This window comes from Bidens hawaiensis, unplaced genomic scaffold (genome assembly GCF_021521415.1).
Source record: "Bidens hawaiensis isolate Kalapana, Puna unplaced genomic scaffold, B.hawaiensis_p1.1 tig00020885_1, whole genome shotgun sequence".
NCBI lineage: Eukaryota > Viridiplantae > Streptophyta > Magnoliopsida > Asterales > Asteraceae > Bidens > Bidens hawaiensis.
In genome coordinates, this window is record NW_027493212.1 from 253,002 (window position 1) to 265,055 (window position 12,054).

General features: G+C 33.8%; 2 protein-coding genes across 2 annotated transcripts; one reads left to right on the forward strand and one right to left on the reverse strand.

Moving 5' to 3' along the window:
* The first annotated feature begins 3,726 nt into the window (after positions 1 to 3,726).
* On the forward strand, positions 3,727 to 6,092 carry LOC143561908 (expansin-A4-like). The gene is made up of 3 exons (XM_077049871.1): positions 3,727 to 4,093; positions 4,682 to 5,000; positions 5,734 to 6,092. The coding sequence occupies exons 1-3, from the start codon at positions 3,946 to 3,948 to the stop codon at positions 6,041 to 6,043; spliced, it is 777 nt and encodes a 258-aa protein (XP_076905986.1). The 5' UTR covers positions 3,727 to 3,945; the 3' UTR covers positions 6,044 to 6,092.
* Positions 6,093 to 7,534: 1,442 nt separating this feature from the next.
* LOC143561909 (protein INVOLVED IN DE NOVO 2-like) lies at positions 7,535 to 11,588 on the reverse strand. Its single transcript, XM_077049872.1, has 7 exons — positions 11,514 to 11,588; positions 9,352 to 10,279; positions 8,810 to 8,991; positions 8,638 to 8,727; positions 8,226 to 8,510; positions 7,933 to 8,139; positions 7,535 to 7,845 (listed from the first exon to the last, which is right to left on the reverse strand). The coding sequence occupies exons 2-7, from the start codon at positions 10,271 to 10,273 to the stop codon at positions 7,603 to 7,605; spliced, it is 1,929 nt and encodes a 642-aa protein (XP_076905987.1). The 5' UTR covers positions 10,274 to 10,279; positions 11,514 to 11,588; the 3' UTR covers positions 7,535 to 7,602.
* Positions 11,589 to 12,054: the final 466 nt, after the last annotated feature.

Sequence of the window (12,054 nt, forward strand, 5' to 3'; positions counted from 1 at the left end):
AGAATGCATCTTACATATACTTGGTCAAAATAAAACTAAATGTTCTTCCGGCCTCTTTTCTATTAAGCAGAGAAGATCACCCATTAGCTAGCTAGGTTATTCCTCACATTCAGATTCCTCCTACTAGAGCCCAATCAATGTTTTCATTTCACTGTCCCTAGAGACGGTCCTGATCAAAGTCACCAAACGAAACCATCGACTTGGTTACACCCGAAACTCACATCAATCTTTCTAAAACAAACCCACCTTGGATGACTTATTTTTTACCCAAAAAAAAAAGACTAATCATCTCGTTTTTAAACTGTTGAAATCTATCAAACTGTTTAAAAGGAAAACTTTTACCTCATCAAAACCTATGAATGCATCTTACATACTTGGTCTAAATAAAATTAAATGTTCTCCCTCAAAAACCACCCATTAGCTAGGTTAAACCTTACCGTTAGATTCCTCCTACTAGAGCCCAATCATTGTTTTGCCTCATTGGCTGAGTTTTAAAAATATAAAATATATTGACATTAACAATAAACACATGTAAAAACATTAATTTGTTTTAACCCCACTATTTAACAATTAAAAACATATTTAAATGATTTTAAGATAAAAAATTACGTAGGTATTGATTATTACTTACATTTAATCTTGTTGCATATATAAAGTAATAAAACTGTTGACTTCATATTTTACAGGAATAGTATAACAAAATATCTTCACTAAAAGAATATGTCATCCTGATAAGGTATGATAGTGAAATTTTTATCCTTTCCAACTTTTTATATCGAATATATATGTATATATGCCCAATCAAGCTACCCAAGAATATTATCGTACCTTATTTGAACGGCGTATTGTTTGTTGTATACACACGTATAAATGAGTTAGATCAAAAAAGAAACAAACATTAAAAAGTTACATACAGTCATTTTATTTATTGATAATTAGATTTATAGGTTAATACACTACAGTTAGTTACTAATAACTTTTAAGATGGTGTACGTTATTAATGATTACGATACATGAAGCATTAAGTAGAAGTTCTCTATGCTTGTTAAGCAGCTTTATCCTAAATTGGCATAACTTTACGCTTAGCGTTTTGGGGTTGGAATACAGTTATAAGCAATACCCCATTAGGAGCAATAGTGAATGAGACTGAAAACAAAGTAACGAGACATTCATAAACCTTAGTATTTGTACGTACACTAGAAACTCAAAAAAAATAACTGAGAACCTTTTTGTTGTATATCAAATAACAATGTTTAGCAACTGATTAAATTAAAATATCCGAACTTGTACATGTAGATTACTGTATATAGATTCCAATAGCCCAAGCCATGGTCCTTTTACGACTATATAGCCAAAATGACCTCAAACAAAAACTTGAGTGCCATATGTTACTGCAAAGCCTACGTTTAACAACTGTTATGGACGATTATTAAGCTGAAGGAAAAAGGTCCAGGTTAGAGCACATAAAACGTACAACTAAACTTTAAGTGAAGAATAAACACGTGTTATTATAGCGTAGAATCTATTCCTTTCCAACTTTCACTACCAACCGTGCCCATATGTGTAAGTTGCAAATGCGGTCAATCTTTAAAAAGTTTGATGGTTGTAAGTCTTCAGAATCTTCAAGTCATGGTGCTAACGGTATTTCTTTTTGTCTCGCGATATTATTCATTCGATCATTCTAGATTATCATTCTATTCAGATAAAAGTGTGATATAGTGAAATTGATATATGAGAATCTGATACAAGAACATTTAGGGACTGGAATAACAATTAGAGAAAGGTAAAGGGGTAACAAACATTACCCACTAACAATATGTTGAGAGAACAACTTCATTTTCAAGCAAAGTGGCAAATTTATTCTTTTCATTTTTTTTCTTCTACTATTAATATTATTTTAATTTAACGCGTTAATTTGGAATTCCAGTATTACCCCTGTCTCTTTCAATAAAGAGTCTAGCAGCCTTTGTCTACTGGAAGGGTATTTTAGACAAAGTACGGAAAGTACAATAGGGCTTCTTTGACAAGACGAGTTGAGTAGTTAAATCCCCCACCCCTCTAATCAAGGAATCAAGTTAACATAGTTTACTATCTCTTAGAAGGGGACTTTGGCTTAGTGATAGTCTGGTTGTTTTTTTTAATAGAGGTCTCTAGTTCGAGCCTCGATATCTGGGGTGGGTTTACCTAGTTGTTGGGGTTTCTGTCTACGTGGGTTTTTTGAGTCGTCGGTGAAATGACAACTGAGGACAGTTGAAAACCCGTCACAGACTAACAGGTTGCCTATATTGTTAAAAAAGTAAGAAGATTTTTCACATGACATCATTTTAGAGTTTTCGCATAGGTTGTCACGTAAAAGTCATGCGAGCAGTTTCGAATTTTATCAAACCAATCAATTATGTTATATTTGGAAATGTGGCAACTTTATAAAATAGTAACCAAGTTTCAAAAGTGTTCCAATTAAGTCAATCAATTTTCATATTTTATTAAATTAAAAGTTTTAACATGTTTTTTTAGCGTTTTATATTTTTGTTTCACATAGGAAATCTTTTTATTTTTGATGTTGACGTTGAGTAGCGACGTAGATTTTATTATTTATTTTTGAATTTTAAAATAATTAATGTTTTTTAATTTTTTTTTAAATATAACTACATATATTGAAAATTCCGACCCCCACATCTTATCCTCAATTTCTTTCTTGAGACACACGAAAATCGGTGAGACTCGATTTGAAGATTTAGTGACCCAATTTGAGAAAAATATGCATTAGTGACCTAATTGGAACAGTTTTGAAAGTTGGTTACTATTCTATGAAATATTTCCTTTGAAAATCCCAATAAAAAGTTATAAAAAATATTCAAGATAAATGAATATATATATATATATATATAGAGAGAGAGAGAGAGAGACAATTTCGTTAGATATCATATTAGTATGTTATAAATTAACATTTGAATATGTTTAAACATAATGATCTTAAAATATCTCATAATCACACTGGTCACTATCCAATGTTTTATTTAAAGAGGTTTTCTGATATTTATGAATAATTAAATTTTGTTTATCATTATTTATATCTTATTAATTTATAAGGTATGTTATTATGCATATTATTAATTTGAATTTTTTTGTTATGATTTTTTAACCACCAGTGTATCACACGAGCTCTATCATCATTCGTATATATAGTGATTGGTGGATACAAAGATAAACAAGAAAAAAAAGGGACAATCGGTTTTATAGTCTATTTTGCTAATATTTGTTTTTTCTAAAAGATTAAAATTAAAATTGTTTTATAACATGAATTCTTGTTGCTGTAAATCCATTTTACTATTTTTGTTTCTCTGATTAAAATTAAGACTATATAACTTATCACACGTAAGTATTAAATTGAATAATTGGTAAATATATCCATTTAAGTATATGGTTGTAAAAAGTCTTGATAAGTAATGGCTATATTATACCACATGTTACCAGAAAAAAACATAACTGATTTTACAGGAGTCTCTAAAGTACACATCAGTTCACACTTAAAACACAATCAATTTTCAAATGAAAACATTTCGTAAACTAGACTTTAACTTGAATTTCAGTTTTTTCTCTATACAACATTTAACTCAATTAATACAAAGACACTTTCAACATAACTACTTCTGATACATTTAGATAACTCTAGTCCCTAGAGTGATCTAAATATATGTATTTAAAATTAGTATCATTATAAAGTATGATGATTCGACATGATGTATAGATTGAGTAGATAAAAAGAAAAAAAGATTATGTTGTGAGATACATAGTTGGAACAAAATCAAAATACTTTGAGAACCAAGATTCCTAAACTCCTTTTCTTCTCTCACTTCATTGGCCACTATAAGTAGCCGTTTAGATTTCATTCTCTTCATACTTCACACTTCCAACTTACAACTTACAACTTCTTCCTGTGTGAAAATGGCGGTTAAGGGTGTTGGCTATGTTGCAATTCTATGTGCACTTTTGACGGCAGTCAGCGCTCGTATTCCTGGAGTGTATACCGGCGGGCAGTGGGAGAGTGCCCATGCCACCTTCTATGGCGGCAGCGACGGCTCTGGGACCATGGGTGAGTCACCATTTATATTTTAATATGTTACAATTAACTAACTAATAAACCATTTACAATTTAATATGTTACAACAACTCACAAACTAACTAACTAACCAACCGTCCGACACAAGTGGTTAAGTTGTGTGCCACTAGTAGAAAAAGTATTTTTTAGGAGTAGAGCTTCTAAAAGTTCAAATCCTGCAAAATACATGTCGTGTTGTGAAGTATTTATTTATTCTAAAACTCGTGTTAAAATTAAGAAAACTGATGTTGTATCTTTTTCTTTTCTTTTAAATCTCACTTGTTTACATATTGTGTTTTTTGAATTATGTTGGTTTATTATATGGTTATATACCTTTACAAGTTAAAATAATTATGTTAATTTTAATTTTTAACATTTTACTTAAAAAAAGTTATCTCTATAATACTCGAAATCCCGAAATTTGATAAAACCCTGACAGATTTGGGGCAGGTTATGGGTGTCTATTTAAAATTTTCAAACCCAAAAACTCGTAACCAGAAATTTTAATCCGAAAAACACCAGTAGTTACAACCAACTAACAAAGTCAACAAATCAACAACTAATATTTTGATTGTGTTACAGGAGGAGCATGCGGCTATGGAAATGTATACAGCCAAGGCTACGGAGTTAACACCGCGGCACTCAGCACGGCTTTGTTCAACAATGGGCAGAGCTGCGGTGCATGTTTCGAGATAAAGTGTGTGAATGACCCACAGTGGTGTCATCCGGGCAGCCCGTCTATTTTCATAACGGCCACCAATCTCTGTCCGCCTAATTTTGCTCAGCCTAGTGATAATGGTGGGTGGTGCAACCCGCCTCGAACCCATTTTGATCTTGCCGTGCCTATGTTTCTTAAGATTGCCCAATATCGTGCTGGAATAGTACCCGTCTCTTACCGCAGGTGAGTTCGTTGTCTAATATCTATTTAAATTACTATTTACTATAGTTAATATTTTACTTCTAGCTTCTTTACATGATATGAAATACTATATAAAGTACTTTTTTAAGATTACACGATTAACCTAACAGAATGAAAATATGAATAACCAATAAAACCAAACAGAAATAACGCCTTAAACTAATAACCGACAGTTGGGTTTTTTTTTTACATTATAAAACGAAAAAAGAGACAGAACCACGCCAAAACTGTACCGTACGAATACGACACTATCCGCACGAAAAGCGAACTAAACCGTGGAATCGAACCACAATGAACTTTTCTACAATGGTTGATAATTGTTATTGGTTTTATGGTACAAACTTATTTGGGCTAAAAAATTTTAAGCCCAAATGTTTTAATAAGTGGTTAACAAAAGCTTTTAAGTAAAATTTTTTACCCAACAATCCAACATTATCTTGGGTAATTTTTACGGTCTCAAACATTTAAGCTCAAATGTAAAATCGAAAATCTACACATGACCAAACAAACCCATATCTAAAACCCAAAACAAAAAATTTTCTAAATTTGACAAACACACCCATAAGTTCATAACTATAAACAAATAAAGATGTTGATTACAAGTTTCCAAGTTTCACCATGCCCTTAAAAGTAACCATGGGTCTCACTATTCTTTAATTTCCATATTTACCCTTGTAGAACTAAACTTACAAATCATTTTGCTTACATTACATAGGGTCCCATGCCAAAAACAAGGCGGAATAAGATTCACCATCAACGGATTCCGTTACTTCAACTTGGTTCTCATCTCTAACGTTGCTGGAGCCGGGGACATAACGCAAGCATGGGTGAAAGGTTCAAGGACTGAATGGATGAGCCTTAGCCGTAACTGGGGTCAAAACTGGCAGTCAAATGCCGTGCTGGTTGGCCAGTCACTTTCATTTAGGGTTAGGGGAAGTGATCGTCGCACCTCCACCTCATGGAACATTGTCCCCGCTAATTGGAACTTTGGTCAAACCTTTGTCGGGAAAAATTTCCGAGTATAACCTCCCTTGATTATTAAAGGAGATTAAGTTGGACCTTAAGGTTTTGATCATACTAAAAGTCATTACACAAGTTTTATAATAAAGATTTTGGTGTGCTAGGTTTAGGTGTCATTTAAATTTGAAATCAGGTTTTGACTTTTGAGAGAAAAAAGTCAAAGTCAAAAGAAAGAGAGAGGACCAAGTTTAGTTGTGTGTGATTGTGAGGTTTGATTGAGGGGTATTTTTGACATTTGAGAAATGCTTAATAGGAGCTGAAGATGAGTCTCAACTCATGACGGCCCGAGCTTTCGTTTTTTTTTTATTATCTATTATTGTTATTGTTATTATTATTATCATTGATAAGAATACAATTATCTATTTTGCTTTGGTTAAGCTTTTTTGGTTGTGTTTAAGCTTTAAATGATGGAGTGGTATTTAACAATATGTTCATAAATGATTGCACCAAACCAAACATCCAAACCGAATCAAGTCAATGTGTTTGAAATCAAATGGGGTTCTATTCACTATTTGGTTTTGATATTGTGTTGTTTTAACTGTTTTGTAAACTGAGCGGTCATTTATATGTTTCTTTTTCTATTTGGAATATCTACTATCTAGTCACGTACTGTGGCGAAGCTTGGACTGAGGCACCCGGGGGGGGGGGGGGGGGGGCGGGGGCTCAAATTTTCGACCGAAAAAGGCTAAACTTACACTACGTATTAAATTTTTTGGCCGAAAACGGGTAAATTTACACTAATACGCACAAAAACAAGGGGGCCGGGGCCACCCCGGGCCTCAATGAAGCTTCGTCAATGGTCACGTATACGTATTATAACCATGAACCATTTTTTTAATCCAACACAATAACACACTTGCTTCCTTTCTACTAGTTTAAGTTATTGAACCGAAAGCAAACAGCCTTATAACAGTGCAATGCATGCAACAATTATTCTCAAAACTTAGCCACCAACGATCATTAACACATTATTCGCCTCCGTTTTTGAATATCCTACATAATCCATAAGGATCACATGATTCGCCTCTGTTTTTGAACATCCCACATAATCCACACATCCATAGCTGAACATTTACGATACTTAAATATCTATACAAATTACTTGAGTAAATCTTTCACTTATGCTTTCATTAAACAAATATAAGAATACTACAAGAATTGCTTTTCTCTTCTAAACTACGAGGTCTAAATTTTCTAGACTACCGAATTTGTAGAACGTAAAATGTCATGGTCCGATTTTTAGTCATGCATATGGATTATAGTCACAAGCTGTGTTAAACCTATAAAAACAATATGTTCGTCCGGAATTGGACCAAAAACCTTTATTCAAATTATATATATTTATATCGAATACGATACTATCAGACTATTAAGCATGAAATAAGCCATCACATGGTCAAAAAAAAAAAAACGGTTAAAGCAAGGACTGGGTCTTACACATTCATTACTAGTTTAACTTATTTTACAAAAACATAGTCTTAAAACAGGGCAGTCCATAAAAACATGACCAAATGCAACAAACATTTAGCCACCAACAATTATTAACACATAACTAAACGATCCGTCACACGACTCGCCTGCGCTTCTGATCCCTCTGAGCGTCCCACATCTTCAAAAGATACGATACCCCCTCCTGCAAGCTAGCTTTCCTCCCTTCCGTAAAGTTCCACAGCTCGGTTGTTATGTACATTCCACTCGGATTATAATCATTAATCTCGATCAAAGCAGTTGTCACGGCGTTATAGACTTCTTCACCCATGTCGCGCTTTAAACCTTTCAGCTTCTCATCATTTTCATCAATAATCCTCTGTACCAATAACATCAAACTTTTATCCACAAGTTCAATATAAATAATCTAAATTCAACATATTTGTTAACCGATAACCACGCACACCTTTGGTCTCCCGTTCACTGTTACAACTTCAAACGGATGCCAGTTCGGATCTCTGAGATATTCTTCCCACAATGAACGCATTTCTGAGGCGCGATCCTCCGCGTCTATCTCACCGTACTTCCTTTTCATAGCGTCTAAAAAGGGTTTATTCTCGAGCTCCCCCATTCTCTTCACACCGATATGTGCACTTGATAGGTCCTTCAACCCCTACACACATAATATATTGATATTATTATTAACTTCCTAGGTTAAAAATACAACGATTAAGTGATTAATGATTATAAAACACTTGCATCGATTAATTCTTTGCGTGCATCTTGCAACTCGTCATTGCTTTTGCGTTCTTGAACAACGAGAGTTTGGTTCAAGCTTTCTAAATCATCAAGCTCTTCCTCTTTTTCCCTTAGGTTTTTGTGTATGTCTTCCACTTTCTTCATAACTTCCAAGTCATCATCTCCCATGTGCTTCATAACATTTAATTGACCCCTCAAACGCTCTATTTCAAGCTCGACTGCTTGCTTTGCATCTAGTTGTTTCTCGAGTAAAATAATTTTCTTGTGAAGTTCTTCCTTTTCCCTCTGCAATTAATGATGATGATGATGATGATGATAATAACAATAACAATAATAATTATTATTATAAAAATCATCTTCATACATCCACAACACGAAACATGATCTTTAATATTTAAGTTTAAAAACGAACCTTTTGATCATCAGCAAGTTTCATGACACTTTCATCGGCTTTCTTTTGTTCATTAGATGCCCTTTGAAGCAAACTGTTTCTTGCAGCATTCTAACATAAAAATAAAACTATTAGCCAAAGTTAACAAAGTTAAGTTAATAGAAGGTTACTACAATAACATTCTAAAAAACACCTGTTCCATCTCTTCAGAAACTTTTTTCCTTTCGTTTTCATTATAAACCTCGCGTTTTTCCAGCTCTTGCCCACGAAGCTCGAGCTCCTTCTTTTCATTTACCAGCCTTAATTTAATCTTTTCATGATCGTTAAAGATCTTTAGAAAATGCTCGCGTGCGCCGACCTGGATTTTCTTGAGATCTGATAAACAAATAGTTAAAAACAGTTTAGTAAATACTGAAATACGGAATAGTGACTAATTATATAACTGCATAAATGGCCTGTAAACAAACCACACGCACACGAACAGGGCATGCTCGTGTTCGTTCGTTTAACTTTAACCGAACAAACAATCGAACAAGACCAATCAATCAAAAATAGTTTTATGGTTCGTCTTCATTCGTTAAAAGACGTGTTCATGTTCATTTTTCTTTTCATGTCAGTTCGTTTACGAACATAAATGAACTTCCCGCCGAACGGTTCACGAATTGTTTCCTGAACGTACAGTTCATTTACAGCCTTGCAGGCCTATGCATAATCTTTTAAGAACAAAAACGTAACCTTCGTTATAAGATTGATGAAGCACATCTTTTTCAGCAATTAACTTGCTTAACGAACTTTCAGTCTCAATAAATTTACTCTCCATTTCTTCAAAATGTCGTTTCTTCACTTCAATCACACTTGTCAAATTCGACACGAGCGAGTTCGCTTTTCGGTCTTCTTCCGCCATAATATCAGAGACGGTTCTAAGATCACCAATCTTGCGAAGATGCTCGCCAATAATATTAAGAGCTTCGTAATCATCAGCACGTGCTACCCAACCGTAAATTTCAGATGTTTGATCTTTAAAAACCTTCCAATCCCGCTTGCCGTGATGATCCGCTTCATAAGCCTTCTCGAATGACATGGCATTGTTAAACCCTTCCCACCCTTTGTTAAATTCAACAATCGCGGATCCGGAGTGACCACGGAAGTTCCACAGTGGAACAACACGCGTGGGATTAAACCCCCTCGCAGTCAACTGGTCCCTCATGTTTGACCCGCTTTTCCCTACGTATCGCCCATCTTTAAGCTCGATTGGGAGATTTACAACTATACCCTTCCATGGCCATACAAACATCTCATCACCATCATGGTCTGCAAGGCGGTCAATTTCATCTACGGGCTTTGATGGGCCCGAGGTTTGGGCTATGTCATTTTCAAGAAACTTGACTAAAGCAAGATGGTTTGCTTTGTCTTTTGAGTTTCTCTTTTTCGAGTCACTTTTTCCCACCATTGTAGCATGTTGAAGAAGATCCTTGTATTTATAATCTTGCTTTTTTTTGTTGGGGCAAAACGGGCAAGTGAAGGCTTCTTCAGATAACTTGACTCGGCGTTTACCGCTTTTTAGTTGTTCATAAGATTCTTCCACATATTCCTCGACCTCAGAATCACTTCCGTCACTGTCTCCTCCCGAGCTTTGATCCATATAATCATCCTCCATTTTTTTCTGTAAAGTATAATAAGAATAACCAAAATAATTAAAAAATGATTGTCACAAGTCATAAGTAACAAGCGAACAAACAATTAGTAAAAAAAATATTTTTAGCAGTAAATTACAGGTAAAACAAAACGGTGAGAAAACTATAGTACTAACAAATAACAAATAAAACGTGAGTATAGTATCTAGATAACATAAACCATCAACAAAACAAAAGGTACCAAAAATAATAGCAATAAACTACTTGCAACACAAGATGAAGGGAAAACTATAGTAGTAACAAATTACATAAGAAAACGTAAGTATCATATCCAGATAAGATAAACATAAACATCAAGAAAACAAAGGTACCAAAAATAATAGCAGTAAACTACTTGTAACACAACATGAAGAGAAAAACTATACAAGTAACAGATAACGTAACAAAAAGTAAAGCGTAGTATCCACATGACATAAACATCAACTAAACAAAAAAAGTACTAAAATAATAGCAGTAAACTGCTGATAACACAAAACGATTAAAAAACCATAATAGCAACAGATTAAAAAATACTTCATAAACAAAAATTACCAGCCCAAAGCCTCGGTTTCTTGCAGATTTACACTCTAATAATAACATGATTTTACATGACTGGAAAATCATAGCAATAACATTTCAAACATACAAACATCAATAGTAATACTATGACCTCAAGATCTATGAATATAATTTTAAAACGACTTGGGGTTGTTTGGCAATCTTGTGCGGAATCATTAAGAGGCCTGACCGACTAAAAGGCCGCCTCTGAATCGTTCATCATGTTTCTGAAACTTACCCGTTAAGAGGCTCTATAAACCACAAAGAGGGTGTATTTTTAGTGAACCAAACACACCGATTCAACCAAACACAGTCTAACCGATTTGATTCAGAGGTAGCCTCTTAACGAATCTTTAAGAGGCTAGGGCTGCAGATTTTTGCCCGTTTGCCTTGTAATTCGATCAATTTTGCAAAAGCTTCAATTTTGGAAACAAAAAACCTAACTTTTTATGAACCCACAAAACGGTAAAGATTATTGAACGGAAATCCAAATGTGGTATATATAAATCAAATTACAACCCATATTCAGCAATTTAGTTTCAAATATTAATAACTAAACATAAATATTAGAACATAATAAACACTAAAGAAACATACAATTGAAACGAATTTGAGCAATTTGTAATTAGTATGGTAGTGTGTGCAAGATCGATTAATCAATCGTACCTGGAAGTGAAGGTAGAAATTGGGATTAGGGTTTTAGTTTAGGGAGAAGAACATGTAGGATGAAGTGAAGTGAATTGAATAGGAAGGAGTTCGAGATAAAAAGGTGAAAGTTTAAGTCAAGTGCTTTTGTCGTGTATTGGATCTCAAGTCTAAATTGCAGTTTTAGTTCTTTAAGTTTGTAATATCTTTTTTATTGGAAGATTGTTATTTACGTTTAAAAATATATGAGTACTTGCTTTTTTTATGTTTTAAATCTTGTGTGTTCTGTCCTTTTAGTTAACGGGTGTTAGATTTTCCAATTGAATCTAGTCATGTGCATAGGAACTGTTAGTGAAAAGAACATAACGTGCAATATTATGAAACGTAAAGTAGAGATTGTGATGTTATAAAGAGGAAAAGGATCATCATTGAAAAATGAAACATACGCAAAGAAGTGAAGGACGAAAAATGTAATTTACTCTTGAATCTCATGTCACAATGAATAAAATATGATCACATTTGTCACTTTAGGCTAGCTCACTTGATAGATGACTTGTCTATT